The sequence below is a fragment of the Hemitrygon akajei genome, chromosome 28, assembly GCF_048418815.1.
Source record: "Hemitrygon akajei chromosome 28, sHemAka1.3, whole genome shotgun sequence".
Lineage (NCBI taxonomy): Eukaryota > Metazoa > Chordata > Chondrichthyes > Myliobatiformes > Dasyatidae > Hemitrygon > Hemitrygon akajei.
The window spans coordinates 3,135,683-3,152,670 of NC_133151.1; the positions used below are offsets into that span (position 1 = coordinate 3,135,683).

Consider the following 16,988-nt stretch of genomic DNA (forward strand, 5'->3'; position numbering starts at 1 on the left):
ATTTAACTATTTGGTACACCTACTGTACTTCACTTTTTTTCTTATCATGTATTGTATTGTACTGCATTGTATTGTATTGTACTGCTGCTGCAAAATGAACAAATTTCACATCATACACCGGTGATATTAACCTGATTCTGATCTAGTCAGGACCTCACCTTGGTAGAACACAAAACTGTTCAAACATTACAGCCTCATACTGGTCAGCAGGACAGATGTTTCCCAGTGAGATGGTGGTCTGATCTAATTGCTGCGGGTTCTACGGGGCCAACCAAAGGTGTTATTGTCCTTTTTAAACGTTTTGTTTTATTGATGACAACGCCCTGCTGGAGATCAAGAACTTAAAAGTGCCTATCAGCGAGTTGCTCAATGGCGGAGAAAGTGAAGGAGCTGGACTTGGTATTGGTTGTGGTGCTGCCTGCGTCAGGGAGGAGTCGGTGCGCGAAAGCGGTGGGCTGCCTAACAGCCAGTGGTCGTCTTGGTCACTTTTCGTGTGATCGCAAGACCCGCTCGGACATCGTTAATGTTCAGTAGAATGCTGCGGGTCCGATTCACTGGTGTATTGGCAGGCGCTGCGCGGCCTCGGTCGAAGCAAAGACTGGGCCTCAAGCCGCGGGGTCACCTGTTTGCAGCTGCCCAGGAAAGAGGCGTCGGGAGGCGGGACGCTTCACAGGAGACAGTGTGGCCTGTCGTCCAAGCCGAAGCTGGTGCTGCCCCCCAGTGTTCGCTCGGCAGAAGACAAGCTGTATTGCGTTCAACTGCAGACTGCCGCAGTGTTCATGGACTCGGTGATTTAAGCTATATATTTTTGTGTTTAACTGTGTATTTTACTGATTTGTGATGTGTGCGCGACTGTTGGTGCCGCGTTCTGCACCTTGGCCCTGGAACAACACTGTTTCGTTTGGCTGTATTCATGTCTGGCTGAACGACAATTAAACTTCATCTTGCCTCAGTTGGAGACCATTTGGCTCGTTGTTACTCCACGAGAATGATCCAGTTAATCTTTCAGCCCGGTAAATGTATTCCTCTCCCACATGCTGATTTAATTCCTCCTTTAAAGCTGTGTGACTGCATCTACTTCTGGCTGAACCTTCCAAGCAATATTTTCCCAATCACAATGGCTTACTCTGTAAACCACCTCTCCTCTGTCCTTCTCTGATGCTTCTATCGAATTTCCGTGCTTCTCTTGGCAACCATGACATCGGAAATAGCTCCTCTTTAATCTTGTCATTTCTCTTCAGGGTATTGAATGTATTAAATATTCAAATTCTTCTTCACCGTGCCTCATCCTTGACGCACTCTGGCAAATCTTCTCGCACCCTTTGCAGGGGTCTGGAGTGTACGTAATGTTCCAATTGGGACCTAAGCTTAACCAAAGTTTGGAAACAATATTTCTAAAAAGCTTATTATAGTTATTATGTTCTGAAATTGAACAGGGGACTTGATGGAAGTATTTAAAATAATGAGGGGGATAGATAGAGTTGACGTGGATAGGCTTTTTCCATTGAGAGTAGGGGAGATTCAAACAAGGGGACATGAGTTGAGAGTTAGGGGGCAAAAGTTTAGGGGTAACACGAGGGGGAACTTCTTTACTCAGAGAGTGGTAGCTGTGTGGAGCGAGCTTCCAGTAGAAGTGGTAGAGGCAGGTTCGATATTGTCATGGAAAGTAAAATTGGATAGGTATATGGACAGGAAAGGAATGGAGGGTTATGGGCTGAGTGTAGGTCGGTGGGACTAGGTGAGAGTAAGCGTTCGGCACGGACTAGAAGGGCCAAGATGGCCTGTTTCCGTGCTGTAATTGTTATATGGAAATTATAGAAAAGTAGAATGCCTCAATGTAAAGGACCCATATATATGTTCACCCCTTATTCTTATATAATTCCTTATTTTATATCTGTGGCCATTAGCCCTTGACTCCTCACTTAAAAGAACATTTTTTGCTTTGCATTTGGGCCCATAGCTCCTAAGCGGAGCCCAAGTCCTCCTGTCTCCATCGTCCTCTGAAGTCGATGGTATGGTTGGAGTTTATCAGCGCTTCTGCAGTCCATTGCATGCACTATACAAGGAATCGGACCGCTTCGCCAGAGCCCTGTTGGCCAGCCTTCCCCGACCCCACCTCTCACGAAGGGGACATGGGGGTTGGACTTAGAGAGACTCTTCGGAGAACAACCACCCCTTATTCACTGTCCTCAGTTCCATTTTCCTCTCTTGTCTCGTCACCTCTTTCCAGAACCGTTCTAGTAGATCTTTCCTCTAATGCCTTCACGCACTTCCTATAATGAGGTGTCCAGAATACTTTCTTAATTTAGCTATTGAATTTATATATATATGCTTACTGTAATTCCCTGTATCTATCATCAGCTTAATTAACAAAAAGGGTTGAAAACCATGTTCCGGTACTGTAGTATTCAATGCCCCATGCTGTTTTAGCATAATTTTCCCCAAGCAAACTTGTACTGTCTAGCTTCAATTAATCCATTTTCCTCTTTCGACTATTAATCCTGTCCCGGATCATGTTGCCAAAAGTAGTCGCAGTTTAACTGGCGTTTCTGTGATTCTGTTTTTCTAAACTGGTTGGCTACAGTCGCTGGGCTTATCCTTCCTTTTCATTCACCACTCTACACCCTCTGGCACTGCCCTCCTGTCCAAAGAGCATTGAAAGACTCTTGTCAGTTACCACCCACCCATCCCTCAAAATTCTCAGATGTATCTTACCCTGTTTTGGTGACTTACCTACTTTTAAGTTCCGCCAACCTTTTCTTATGTGCATCTGTTCGTTTAATTTTTAATTATGCAGTGTCTCAGCTATCTCCTCCTCGACCGGGGAATCGCCCCCTTCCCTGGTAAAGGCAGAAGCAAGTTATTCATTTAATACCTTCGTCCTGCCCTGGCGTCCATGTACGAGTCACCTTTTTGTCGTTCAGTGCTCCGCTCTCCACGCACTGCCGTTGATAGTGGTCATAGGACACTTTCGGATTCCCAGAGACACTTGCTGCCCATGACACCACTAGCGTTTAGGGCAGCAATGAAGATCCTCCATCTCTGTCTGTATATATAAGGATTCTTCATTGCTGTTTCCATAACAATTTTGTTTTACCAGTCAGGGTCATTAGCATTGAGCTGCACCCCTGAACCTGGAGGACCGGTGGGCCGCTCTTAATCTAGCCTCTGCCCTTTGACCTGTTTGGCATGGGTGACCCTACCAAGAGCCAAAGCACAAAGCCCTGACTCTAGCCAACGTAGCTCTCCGGGTCACTGAGGCACGCAAGCCCCAAATCCACGATTAAGGCTGTGGTCCTCTTGGAGGAGGTCTTCTCTGCAGTTAATCTTTTCTTGTACTCTTTCTGTGCCGCTCTTAGTTCCGCATCCCCTTCAATTCTTTTCGAAGCAGTTTTGTTTTAGTTGGTATTTAAAATCTGACGTTTGTCATAAGGAGCAACACACACACACAACGCTGGAGGAACTCAGCAGGCCAGGCAGCGTCTGTGGGGGGGGAAAAAATGTACAGTCAACGTTTCAGGCAGAGACCCTTCGGCAGGACTCAAAACAGGTTCAATACCGCCCCCTGCTGACCAGGAGGATTCAGGAGAGTGGTCCCAACATCTAAAACAGGTTCAATACCACCCCCTGCTGACCAGGAGGATTCAGGAGAGTGGTCCCAACATCTAAAACAGGTTCAATGCCGCCCCCTGCTGACCAGGAGGATTCAGGAGAGTGGTCCCAACATCTAAAACAGGTTCAATACCGCCCCCTGCTGACCAGGAGGATTCAGGAGAGTGGTCCCAACATCTAAAACAGGTTCAATACCGCCCCCTGCTGACCAGGAGGATTCAGGAGAGTGGTCCCAACATCTAAAACAGGTTCAATACCACCCCCTGCTGACCAGGAGGATTCAGGCGAGTGGTCCCAACATCTAAAACAGGTTCAATACCGCCCCCTGCTGACCAGGAGGATTCAGGAGAGTGGTCCCAACATCTAAAACAGGTTCAATACCGCCCCCTGCTGACCAGGAGGATTCAGGAGAGTGGTCCCAACATCTAAAACAGGTTCAATACCACCCCCTGCTGACCAGGAGGATTCAGGAGAGTGGTCCCAACATCTAAAACAGGTTCAATACCGCCCCCTGCTGACCGGGAGGATTCAGGAGAGTGGTCCCAACATCTAAAACAGGTTCAATACCGCCCCCTGCTGACCAGGAGGATTCAGGAGAGTGGTCCCAACATCTAAAACAGGTTCAATACCGCCCCCTGCTGACCAGGAGGATTCAGGAGAGTGGTCCCAACATCTAAAACAGGTTCAATACCGCCCCCTGCTGACCAGGAGGATTCAGGAGAGTGGTCCCAACATCTAAAACAGGTTCAATACCGCCCCCTGCTGACCAGGAGGATTCAGGAGAGTGGTCCCAACATCTGAAACAGGTTCAATACCGCCCCCTGCTGACCAGGAGGATTCAGGAGAGTGGTCCCAACATCTAAAACAGGTTCAATACCGCCCCCTGCTGACCAGGAGGATTCAGGAGAGTGGTCCCAACATCTAAAACAGGTTCAATACCGCCCCCTGCTGACCGGGAGGATTCAGGAGAGTGGTCCCAACATCTATAACAGGTTCAATACCGCCCCCTGCTGACCAGGAGGATTCAGGAGAGTGGTCCCAACATCTAAAACAGGTTCAATACCGCCCCCTGCTGACCAGGAGGATTCAGGAGAGTGGTCCCAACATCTAAAACAGGTTCAATACCGCCCCCTGCTGACCAGGAGGATTCAGGAGAGTGGTCCCAACATCTAAAACAGGTTCAATACCGCCCCCTGCTGACCAGGAGGATTCAGGAGAGTGGTCCCAACATCTAAAACAGGTTCAATACCGCCCCCTGCTGACCAGGAGGATTCAGGAGAGTGGTCCCAACATCTAAAACAGGTTCAATACCGCCCCCTGCTGACTAGGAAGATTCAGGAGAGTGGTCCCAACATTTAAAACAACACACACAAAATGCTGGTGGAACACAGCAGGCCAGGCAGCGTCTACAGGGAGAAGCGCTGTCGACATTTCGGGCCGAGACCCTTCGTCAGGACTCACTGAAAGAAAAGATAGTAAGAGATTTGAAAATGGGAAGGGGAGGGGGAAAGGCAAAATGTTACGAGAAGTCCGGAGGGGGTGGGGTGAAGCTGAGAGCTGGAAAATGCTTTGGCCTCCATAGTCGTCTGTGGCAATGAATTCCACAGATCCCCGAATTCTCTTGATCCGTTTCCTTGTCCCATTTAATCATTTAAGGTTAATTATTTAACAGTTAAGTGTCTTGAGGGGAAAAGGAATCACAAAATTGTAATGAGAAAATAAAGCTCTGGACTTGCCAAGCTGTTGCCATCCTTGATGTTCAACTCCCAAGTAAGCTGAACTGCAGCGTCAGAATCAGAACCCGGTTTAATATCGCCCGTATAAGTCGTGAAATGTGTTGTCTTTGTGGCAGCAGTACAAAGCAATTCATAGTAATAGAGAAAAACATGAATGGCAGAAAGTACATATATAGTTAAACAAGCTGTGCAAAAATAGAAATAAAAAAGTAGTGAGGTAGTGCTCACGGGTTCAATATCCGTTCAGAAATCAGATGGTGGAGGGGAAGAAGCTGTTCCTGAATCGTTGAGTGTGTGCCTTCAGGCTCCTGTACCTCCTCCCTGATGGCAGAGGGGAAGAAGCTGTTCCTGAATCGTTGAGTGTGTGTCTTCAGGCTCCTGTACCTCCTCCCTGATGGCAGAGGGGAAGAAGCTGTTCCTGAATCACTGAGTGTGTGTCTTCAGGCTCCTGTACCTCCTCCCTGATGGTAGCAATGAGAACAAGGCATGTCCTGGGTGATGGGGGTCCTTAATGATGGACGCCGCCTTTCTGAGACACCGCTCCTTGAAGATGTCCTGGATACGACGGAGGCCGGTGCCCGTGATGGAGCTGACTGAGTTTACAACTCTCTGCAGCTTGCTTCGATCCTGTGCAGTAGTTCCCACACCCCCCCCCCCCCCCACCCCAATACCAGACGGTGATGCAGTCAGAATGCTCTCCACGGTACATCTGTAGAAATTTGCGACATGCCAGATCTCCTCAGACTCCTAATGAAGTTTAGCCACTGTTGTGCCTTCTTTGCAGTGGCATCGATATACTGGGTCCAGGTCAGATCCTCGAGGCGGGGGCTGAAAGTTTGATTAAGTTGAATGGAAACATAGGTAACTGATTAAAATTTTTTTCCATCACAGGCTCAGTGAAGGAAAGGAGTTCCTGTTCCAGGCCAAGGATGAGGTAAGTGATGGCCATCTGATCAAAACTATGGCAGTGAACGGTCGGGCACTGTGGAGTGCCGTAGAACACAGGGATCCAGGAACGCAGATCCATAATTCTTTGAAGGTGGCATCGCAGGAATATCCAGTTGCAAAGAGAGCTTCTTAGTACATTGGCCTTCCAAGTGTTCAGTACAGGAGTCGGGACGTTACACTGAAGGTGTATAAGATGTTGGTGACACCTAATTTGAAGTATTGTGTGAAGTTCTGCTCCCCTACCTATGAGAAAGGTATCAGTAAGATTGAAAGTGCAGAGAAAATTTACAACGATGTTGCTGGGTCGTGAGGACCTGAGTTATGTATGTGTAGGCCTCCGTTAGTCTCGATAGACCACGGATTTGCACTTTGGAAAGTTTCCAGGGCGCAAGCCTGGGTAAGGTTTTTTTTATGGAAGACCGGCAGTTGCCCAAGCTGCAAGTCTCCCCTCTCCACGCCACCGATGTTGTCCAAGGGAAGGGCATTAGGACCATACAGCTTGGCACCGGTGTCATCGCAGAGCAATGTGTGGTTGAGTGCCTTGCTCGAGGACACAACACACGCAGCCTCAGCCAAGGCTCGAACTAGCGACCTTCAGATAACTAAACAAATGCCTTAACCACTTGGCCACGCGCCAACACGCCTGAGTTATGGGGAGAGGTTGAATAGGCTAGGACTTTATTCACTTAGAGTGTAGGAGAACGAGGGGAGGTTTAATAGAGGTATTCAAAGCCATGAGGGGTATTGATAAGGTAAATGCAAGCTGGCTTTTTTCTGCTGAGGTTGGGTGAGACTAGAACTAGAAGTCGTGGGTTAAGGCTGAAAGGGGAACACGAGGGGGAACTTCTTCACTCAGAGGGTGGAGCGAATATGGAACGAGCTGCCTGCCGAAGTGGGTTCGACTTCTCGATAGGTACGCTAATGGGAGAGTTGTGGTTCTGGTGCAGGTCGACGGGGCGAGGCAGGATGCAGCATGGACTAGACGGGCCGAAGAGCCTGATTCTGTGCTGTAGTACTCCCGGACTTAACCTGGAGTCTGCTGAATGTGCAGTAAGGGTGGAGGGTGGAGGGGGGCCCAGCCTTGTCACCTTGCCTGCAGGGGCACCGGGAAAGCTGAAGATTTAGTCTCCTTTCAGGTTGGGTGGGTCAGTAGATTGTGTTCTCGATCCAGGGCACAAATTGCATGTATGATCGTGGAAGGACTGCCTTCTTGGCTGTAGCTGGAATCTGGGTGAAACTAATCAGTCTTTAGCATCATTTGAGATTCTGGTGTGGATTTCTTTTTCCTTTTACATCCCTTGAATGAATATATATATTAAAAAAAACACCAAGCTGGCACTAGAATCGTACACGGTGCAGCTCTTCCCAGGGCTTGGGCACTGCCGTGGTACGCAGAAGCCTTTAAAGAAAGAGAGATTAGCTTTTTTAAAGATTCACTTTACTTTGTCGTGTACATGTCGAAGAACGCGATGAAAGGCATCATTTGCTTCAGATCAAGCCAGCGAGGATTGCGCTGGGGAGCCGGCAAGAGTCTCCACGCTTCCGGTGGTAGCGTAGCACGCCCGCGGCTCACCAATCCTCCTGTGGGGAGAATTCTCAGAGAAACCCCACGCGGTCACGGGGGGGCGGGGGGGACGTACAAACTCCATACGAGAGGAGGCAGGAATTGAACCCCTGTGATGATGGCTGGCGCTGTAAGAGTGTTACTGTACCGTGACACCCCTTTGCCACAGCTGTACAGTCGACAAGTTGCAGTCAGTACCCCCGAGCAGTCGGGAACAAGTTTTGATGCCCCGTCGAGGCCTGAGTCTCCTGGTTCTTGCGATAAGCTCTATAGATCAGCATACCCGCCGCTGCCTGTAAGGAGTTCGTACGTTCTCCCCGTGACCGTGTGCGTTTCCTCCCGCAGTCCCGGTTGGTAGGTTAATTGCTCATTGTAAATTGTATTGTGATTAGGATAGGGTTGAATTGGGGGGTTGGGGGTGGGGAGGTTTCCTGGACAGCACAGCCCACAGGCCTGCAAGGAATTATGGATCTTGATAAGTAGTAAATCCCTTTGCATGGTGAATTGGCCTCATCAATCACTGGTATAACCATATAACAATTACAGGACGGAAACAGGCCATCTCTGCCCTTCTAGTCCGTGCCGAACGCTTACTCTCACCTAGTCCCACCGACCCGCACTCAGCCCATAACCCTCCATTCCTTTCCTCTCCATATACCTATCCAATTTTACTTTCAATGACAATATCGAACCTGCCTCTACCACTTCTACTGGAAGCTCGTCCCACACAGCTACCACTCTCTGAGTAAAGAAGTTCCCCCTCGTGTTACCCCTAAACTTTTGCCCCCTAACTCTCAACTCATGTCCTCTTGTTTGAATCTCCCCTACTCTCAGTGGGAAAAGCCTATCCACGTCAGTGAATTATTCAGATTTGGGGCTTCTAGCTGGAAATGGCATCTCCTGTCACGCGGACATTCGACCTCTCCTCACTCTTACTACGGAGTCGGGGAGGATCGAAGTAGAGAAGTTACAACTGGCTGTGTTTTACTCACAAGGCTGTGCTTTTGCAGGCAGAAATGAGCAGCTGGATCGATGCGGTCACCAGGTCAATCTCCACCAGTCAAGAGGACCACCACCCCATCACCCCCCAGGGCCTGACCCGCGCCATGACGATGCCCCCCGTACTGCCCAACAGCGGCGAGACCGTCACTCTGCGGCGGGACAAGGACAGCAAGGAGAAGGACCGGGAGAAGAGGTTCAGCTTCTTCAAGAAGAAATAGGCAGAGACTTCCAAAAAAAAAAGCTATATTAAAGATAGAATTCCAAGTCACCACACCGTTCCACACTTCGCACGTCATTCCAGTCGATTCCAGCTTGTTCTTCTCTGAATGACTCTATGCCTGGCGTTCCCGGGGAATGTGGTGAGGGTGGGAGGGGAGGGCGGGAGTTTTGGAATCTAGTTAAAAAAAAACGATGCTTTTCTTTCAGGGAGTGAAACAAAAAAAGAAAAATCGCCGATACTTCTGGAGTTGTCAGCGGCACTGATTCATGAAACACTAAGTACTGGTCTTGGTTTACCGGAGAGGTAGTCAAAAGAAATGAGAGCCCAAGTGCGTAACGGGATGTGTTTGCAGTGGAATAATGTGATCCTAGCTACAAGTATTGGGTATCTGGTTGTGTGTGTCTCCCCCCCACCCCCCCAATCCCCGTAGGACCATATGGCGAGGAGGTTTTTAACAATGTTGAAAGGCTGGTGGGTCTCTAAAATGAAGCTTGTAATTCAACATGGCCTATCTTAATCCCCTCCTCCTCCCCGATCTAAACCAGGGTGGTCACCGTCGACCTGGATGTCTACAAAAGAGGCCAGGTTGGAAGTGCATATTCCAACCGTCAGACATGTTATCCTCCCCGTTGGTGCCATCTCATTTTTATCTCGAACCCCACCCCCGCCCTGCTTTTATCTTTGCTCTCCCCCGTTCTTTCCCCTTCCTTGCTCTTTAACCAGACTGTAGGGAGCGTGGAGTGAGCAGGCAAAGCCATTAAATAAAGGGGCCAAGTGCAGCTTTTGGATATCTGCTTATTTATTTTTTAAAAAATGACGTGGAGAGATGGAATAGGTTAGGCAAGAGCGTCAAACCTGATTTTGTGCACTTCATTCCCGTTCGTTCTCAATTTCATGTGCCAGCGGTCTTCCCCCTCCCCACCCATCGATGTCCCTCAACTTTAAACCAGTTAATTGCTTTTAAAAGGAAGCAAATCTGCCCTTGAAGTGGGCGGGCGAACTGCATTTTTGCCAAACTTTGCTGTGTCAGGTGTTGGGAGTGGTTTACCTGCTTCACAGGGATTTTGCATCGCAAAACTTTTGTCACAAATATTCTCTTTGCTCCGTTGCTGTGGTGAAAGTTGTAGCTCAGTTTAAAGTGGGATCTTTTTTTTAAAAACTGGCTGTTAAGTTTTTTTTTACAGCACAGGTGTTCCTTTGTCACTCAGAACTGGACAAAACTTCTGTAGTACAGACCCCACCCAGTCTGTTTTCTCCTGCTTTAAAGTTTGCAGTGGGCACAACCTTGTGCTTGAGATAAGCCTTACATTCTCCACCACTTTTTTCCAAATCATCTGAGCACTTTTGACGTCAGGTCAAAACTATGCATTAACCTCTACTTATATATTTTTTAAAAACCCTCTCCTCTGATCTGCTAACTCTCACTTCCTTTCCCCCCCCATTACTGTGTCAAGCCTCCCACCCCCTGCCTCTGGCCGGCGACTGAGGGAATTATACAGGCTCAGAACGTTGTGGATTTTAAGCAGTCCCAGGAAGAGGTGCTTCAGAAGCGAAGGGGTTTAATTTTGTGATCTGAAAACCCTAACGCAATGGCCGGCAGGGGAGATGTGCTGGCTCGTCGTTGCTTAGCGGCTCACCGGTTGAGAACAGGCCCTCTGAGGAATTCTAGGCAGCGCGCAAGAGGTAGGAAAGATGGCAGGGTAGGTGAGAAAATGGTCAGAGGATGAGAAAGGTTTTGGAAGTTTGAAGTAGGGAAGGACAGACTTTACGGCAAGCTGTTACTACTGTCATATGCAGGACCAGGTGTATTTCGCTGTGGACCAGATAGGAGATCTGCTTGAGTTGCTAAACTGCTTTTAAATACTTGCTTTAGTTTGACAACGTTGTAAATTCCATTATGTATATAGGGAAATGGAAGGTGTGCTGCCCGCAACTGGACAATAAACGTCAGCCAAGGGAACTTATAAAAGCTCAGAATATTGTGAATCAGGAGGAGATAGCAAAGGGGTTATTTTTGTAATCTAAAACTGGCAGGCAGACAGGGGAGTTTCCACTGCTTGGAGGTCTCCGTTGTTCGTTGACAAGTTATCAAAGATTGGTTTCAGTTAAATATTTTGAAAAGGGATTTCTGATGCATGTTCGATTTTGGAGGTAAAGAGCACTATTTTTCAAGAGAGTTCTTCACACACGTCTCATTTGAAATAATTTTTTTTTAAAAAAAGGCAGAAGTGTAGATGGATAGATTCTCAGAGGTCCAGTGTCGTTACGAGATGCCCGCATTGCACGGACTGGAGAGAGAAAGGGGCTTGTGGGGAGGGCGGTGGGCCAGACACCGTCTAGATCATGTGCAGACATCGTCGGGTGCTCCTTAATCGAGTCTGTGGCCCCAGAACTGTCAGTAGAAACTGGTCCGCACCGATTCTGGGTTTAGGCAAGAGGTGTCTGGATCCAGTGGGGTGTGCAGTCTTTGACCTTATTCCGTGAACCGGTACAGGTGGAGAAATTTGTTTTGTCTGGTACACCACCATATTTATGGCACCTCTCGTGCACCAGTTCTTGGTTCAACCCTTCCATGGGTTCTCCCCACTCACTTGTGCAGACGAGCTATATACCTCCTCCCAGTGCTTAAACCCCTCGGAGGCGAGTTCAGAAGGACACGGGACAGAATTGGGCAACTCGGCATGGCACAGCTCCCGTGGGTACTGCGGTGTGCACACCCTCACAGCTGGCTGAAACACTTCGTGTAAGAGAAGAGAAATACCACCTAGAGGAGGGAGCAGACAGATTCTGCGTAGGGGGAGGGAGAGGGTGAAACAGCGGGATGTTGACTCCTGTCCCGGGGACCCCAAGACGAAAAGCCACAGCAGTGTTAACTCTGCAGCGAGTGCTACTCGGATGCTGGGTTTATCGGCCGCAAGTATTCTCATGTTTTCGGAAAGGAACCACCTCAGATGTGTTAACCCTAGTGCCAGGAGAAGCCGGAGTTTAGTACGCGCTCAGTGCCAAGAGTTATCAGCCCCCTTCCCGTTGCCCCGCAGGGAATGATCCTGCGAGTCAGAGTCCCTTTCGCTGCTCCCTCCGCCAAAGTGTCGCCTCGGGCCTTCGGGGAGTACAGGGGGCTTTCTTCTGCGAACGCGCAGACCAAGCTTCTCCTTTGCTTTGCCAAGAGTTTCTGATTTCCTTTGCTGCGGCCGTTGAGAATGAGTTGGACGTTTGACCTAAATCTGATCAGTTGTCAGGGCCCCCGAGCTGAGTGTTCACCGCTAGCAGCCAGTCTGCGGTTTGGGCCTTCAGCGGGTTGAGTTTTAACGCAAAAGCTAAGCTCGTCCTTGAAAGACAGGGTGTTGGAAACTTCAAACTAGCCTCTGTACCGTTCCAGAGCCTAATCGCCCCCCCAGCCCCTGTTCCTGCCTGTGTTCAGTCTAACGAAGATGGGAATACCAGCCCCTGCTCCAGTCCCTGTTGTAAAACCAGGGATGGCAGCCAAGGACAGGACAGCATCAGTGAGAGAGTCCACCAGTGCTGACGGTGGGGTTGGAGGGAGGGGACCACCACCCAGATAGCACTGTGGTACCGTACTTCGAAAGTAGGCCCCTGGCTCCGTGGAGGTAAACGAGGAAGAGAAATAGGAATCACTTCTCCCGTCAGAAGGAAAAGGAGCACCGGATGCCACTTTAAATAATATCCAAAACAAAAATCGATCCCGATTTGTAAGGGTGTTGTACATGATTCAAAATGCTGTTCTGTTTTGTTTTTTGGCTGTACTCGATCGCTGTTTATAGAAAGTTGGCGAATGTGTTATAAATTGCCAAGTCTGGGAAAAATAGATATGGAATAAAGTACACTGCATTGCGACAGTGATGTGCAGTGGGTGAAAATTTAAATTATAGGGAAACGCACAGCAGCAGCTCCGATGGTATGGACTGGCGGGGCTAGTCTGCTGTTTTGCCTTAGCTAGTCTGGTCTCGACGCCGCACACAGTCTGCGGTGATCAGTTACATGTCACTTTACATCATATTTCACCCCGAACGTTAAATGAAGTCTGCGGTGGAAATGGCATTTTCAGAAAATAAAAGCAAGACCATTATGAGCTTAGATCATCATCAGCTGCCTCTCCGTCGCCGGTCTGACGGGAATCGGAGCGGCCTCCTCATGTAACCTCATTCGTTGTCAGCCGAAGCAAGTTCGTAACACACCCGTGAAGTGGGGAAGCTGGTTCCGGCAAGTGTAACTGCTGGTTCTGTGTTGTGTAGTCACGGTGGAAACGCTAGACCGGTTACTGCAGTGGGGAGGTCTGTACCTAATCTGCCCCCTGTGAGGTCACTTCCCTTAGATGGGGCAGTAGCAGAGGGAGCCAGTGCGCTGTGTGTCCTGGGAGTGTCTGTGACAGCGTGGTGTGGGGCTGTACGTTTCGTACCTGGCCTGTGCTTGCAGCATTTTGAAGGAACAGTTGAAAGGGAGCTTCGGTTCAGATTGAACCCTTCATTTTCTGGCCGTGGGAGTGTGCGACAGGACAGGGAGCTCCACTCTGCGTCTAGCCCATGTTCTGCTCGCCCTGGGAGTTAGATGGGACAATGGTGGACTTAAAGGTTATATTGTACCGACCCTTTATAAAATCTGATTAACACTCGCACTCGCATCCCCCAGTTTCAGAGAGAGAGAGCACAAAATCCAGCCCGATACTGTTTTCGTTATCGCTTGATGTGTATGTTTGCCTCGACGCCGACTCATTTGATAAATTGCCGTCTGTGGCTTCGTCCGGCTGGGTGAATAAACAGAAGTGAACGCTTGTCGAGTGTGTGGGAGAGGACTGGTTGCCGCACGGGTTCATTCAACACTGTGGTTCTACTGGGCGGCTCCAAGTGTTCCCTTAAAAAGGCTTACTAATGAATGGGGTGGCCTTGATGTTCCCATTTGAAGTTTGGAATATTATAATCTCTATTTACTGAATTCTTATTGTATTGAAAATAAAAGAGTGCATTTAAACGGTTCTCCCAGCGCCTTGGCTTCTCATTATCCGAGGGTCCGGGGGGGTTGTCATAACGACAGATGCCGCATTAAAAAAAAGATGAAAAGGTTTCTTCTGACTCTGCGGGTTAAAGGACAATTTCTAACCTGGCAGAGCGGTCCCAGCTCTGCTACGACTTGTGCTCACTGGGCAACTTTTCCTGTCCACTAACCCGAAGGTTTTGTGCCTTCAAGCAAAGTTAGTGGAGCAACCTTCTATGAACTTCCAGCGACTTATCAGCCTCCCAGCATTTCCTCACACTTGAGGAGTGTCCACCGGAAGGAAGCATGCCTCAGCAAGAAAAAGGTCAGATTATTTTATGTTGTTTATAGATTTTTTTTAATAGTGTTCTTTCGCCCAATGCCTCATGGTGTTGCAGGGTTTTTGCTGGACCCCTGCAGCTGACTTGTCACCGAGTAGAGGTGTGCGAACCCAAGGTGAAGTGGGTCCAGAGCTGTTCGCACGGGTCAAAACGCTGGTGCGTGTGACAGAGAACAGCCTCGCCGAGCTGTCGCCATACCAAGACCGCGAGCGTCCAGAAGATCCTCCGAGAAAGGCCCCCAACCGCGCCCTGCTCCTTTGGTGTCGTGAGGAAATGTCGGAGATGGGTGAGAGGAGAGGCCAGTTCCATTGTCGAGACAGCACTTCATTTGGACCCCCCGAAGGGTGGAGGGAATGCGGGAGACCAAAGGCAGCTTGGCGCCATACCCTAGAGGCAGAAATGAGGGCCATGGGGCACAATAGAGAAGATGGCCAAGGGGCAGAGAGCGAGATGGAGGATCTTCATTGTTCAAGCGCCAGTGGTGTAACGGGGTGACTGGTGAGATTCAACCATTACCTTCTGGGGAACACACATCCTGTCTCCCCCTCTGCTCTTAAATAATGGTGGTAAATTGTGAGTTTCTGATCCTCTGGGACCCCTCTAGAATCTCGTGAAATTTCGTAAATGAGGTTCGGTGTATCTGTGGGGCAGATGACACCAGGGTGGCAGGAGTTCCCAACCCGCAGTCCACAGACACCCTGCTTAAAGGTATTGGGCCATAGCATCAATAAGGTGGGGAACCCCTGGTTTAGAATCTGAAAGGAGGTAGCATTGCCGTCTCTTAGAGCGTCAGATTGTTGTGTACAGCCTTTGGAGTGGTACTGGACTATCACAGCTGGGAGTGTTATCCACTGAGCCTCTGTGCTGCTAGTGATAGATCCACCGCCTCCCCCCCCACCCCACCCCTTGACTGGTTGGCAAGTCGGAAACTGAGGAGTATTACTGGACCAAATGGAAAGCGAGGAGAAACAGTTCTCAAGACGCACCCACACATCTCCTCTCTCCCAACTCCATCCCAGCCGCCTTCCCCTACGTTCCACATCGACTCGTCATCCGGTACTCCCCCTCTCCAGTCCACCGATCATCTCTGGCCTCTGCCTCACCATCTTACACCGGCAGTCTCCCCTCTCCACTCTCCGATCTGATGCAGGGCTTCAACAATATTGACGATTCCTCACTATCCACCCCCTCCCCCCTCACAGATACTGATCCACCCCTAAGGTTTTTCCCGCAAGTCATGTGTTGTTTGAATTCCAGTATCTGCAGTCTCTTGCGTCTACACACCAACTCACATATCATCATCATCGTGTGTCATGTCCATTGCGTAGGCGATCACGGTCTCATAACCGTGATAGTTCTTGGCAAATGTTTCTACAGAAGTGGTTTGCCATCGCCTCCTTCTGGGCAGTGTCTTTACAAGACGGGTGACCCCCAGCCATTATCAATACCCTTCAGAGATTGTCTGCCTGCTGTCAGTGGTCACATAACCAGGACTTGTGATCTGCACCGGCTGCTGATACAACCATCCACCACCCGCTCCCACGGGTTCACGTGACCCTGATCGGGGGGCTAAGCAGGCGCTACACCTTGCCCAAGGGTGACCTGTAGGCTAGCGGAGGGAAGGAGTTGTCCTTTGGTAGAGACGTGTCTCCACCCTGCCACTCATATATCAGTAAGCTCAAAAGTGGTAACATCCTTAACAAAGCACAGACAAAGTCGAACATGCAATATTAGACGGGCACAAAGTTTTGAGTTCATTTTGTTTTTGTTGGAGGTTTTAGTGACAGAGCGCAGAGATGCAGCCTGTAAGGACTGAAAGCAGGCCGGTGCGGGAGCATCCTCCGTAATATCCAGGACATCTTCAAGGAGCGGTGCCTCAGAAAAGCGGCGTCCATCATTAATGACCCCCACCACCCAGGACATGCCCTCTTCTCATTGTTACCATCAGGGAGGAGGTACAGGAGCCTGAAGGCACACACTCAACGATTCAGGAACAGCTTCTTCCCCTCTGCCATCAGGGAGGAGGTACAGGAGCCTGAAGACACACACTCAACGATTCAGGAACAGCTTCTTCCCCTCTGCCATCAGGGAGGAGGTACAGGAGCCTGAAGGCACACACTCAACGATTCAGGAACAGCTTCTTCCCCTCTGCCATCAGGGAGGAGGTACAGGAGCCTGAAGACACACACTCAACGATTCAGGAACAGCTTCTTCCCCTCTGCCATCAGGGAGGAGGTACAGGAGCCCGAAGGCACACACTCAACGATTCAGGAACAGCTTCTTCCCCTCTGCCATCAGGGAGGAGGTACAGGAGCCTGAAGACACACACTCAGCGACTCAGGAACAGTTCCTTCCCCTCTGCCATCAGGGAGGGGGTACAGGAGCCTGAAGGCACACACTCAGCGATTCAGGAACAACTTCTTCCCCTCTGCCGTTCAATTCCCAAGTGGATATCGAACCTGTGAACATGACCTCAGAACCTTTTTTTAAGTTTCTGTTTTTGCATGACTTATCTTAATTTAACTAGTTAATATGCATGCATACACTACTGTAATTCTGCTTTTTTCCCTGTATTT

General features: G+C 49.4%; 1 protein-coding gene across 4 annotated transcripts in view; it reads left to right on the forward strand.

Moving 5' to 3' along the window:
* Positions 1-14,073, forward strand: part of LOC140717621 (spectrin beta chain, non-erythrocytic 1-like) — a 448,197-nt gene extending 434,124 nt beyond the window's left edge. For all 4 annotated transcript variants that reach the window (XM_073031202.1, XM_073031201.1, XM_073031203.1 and 1 more), the window contains 2 exons: positions 6,240-6,282; positions 8,871-14,073. In XM_073031202.1, the coding sequence (XP_072887303.1) occupies positions 6,240-6,282; positions 8,871-9,080 (253 nt within the window). In that variant the 3' untranslated portion in view covers positions 9,081-14,073. The remainder of the gene's footprint in view (positions 1-6,239; positions 6,283-8,870) is intronic.
* Positions 14,074-16,988: the final 2,915 nt, after the last annotated feature.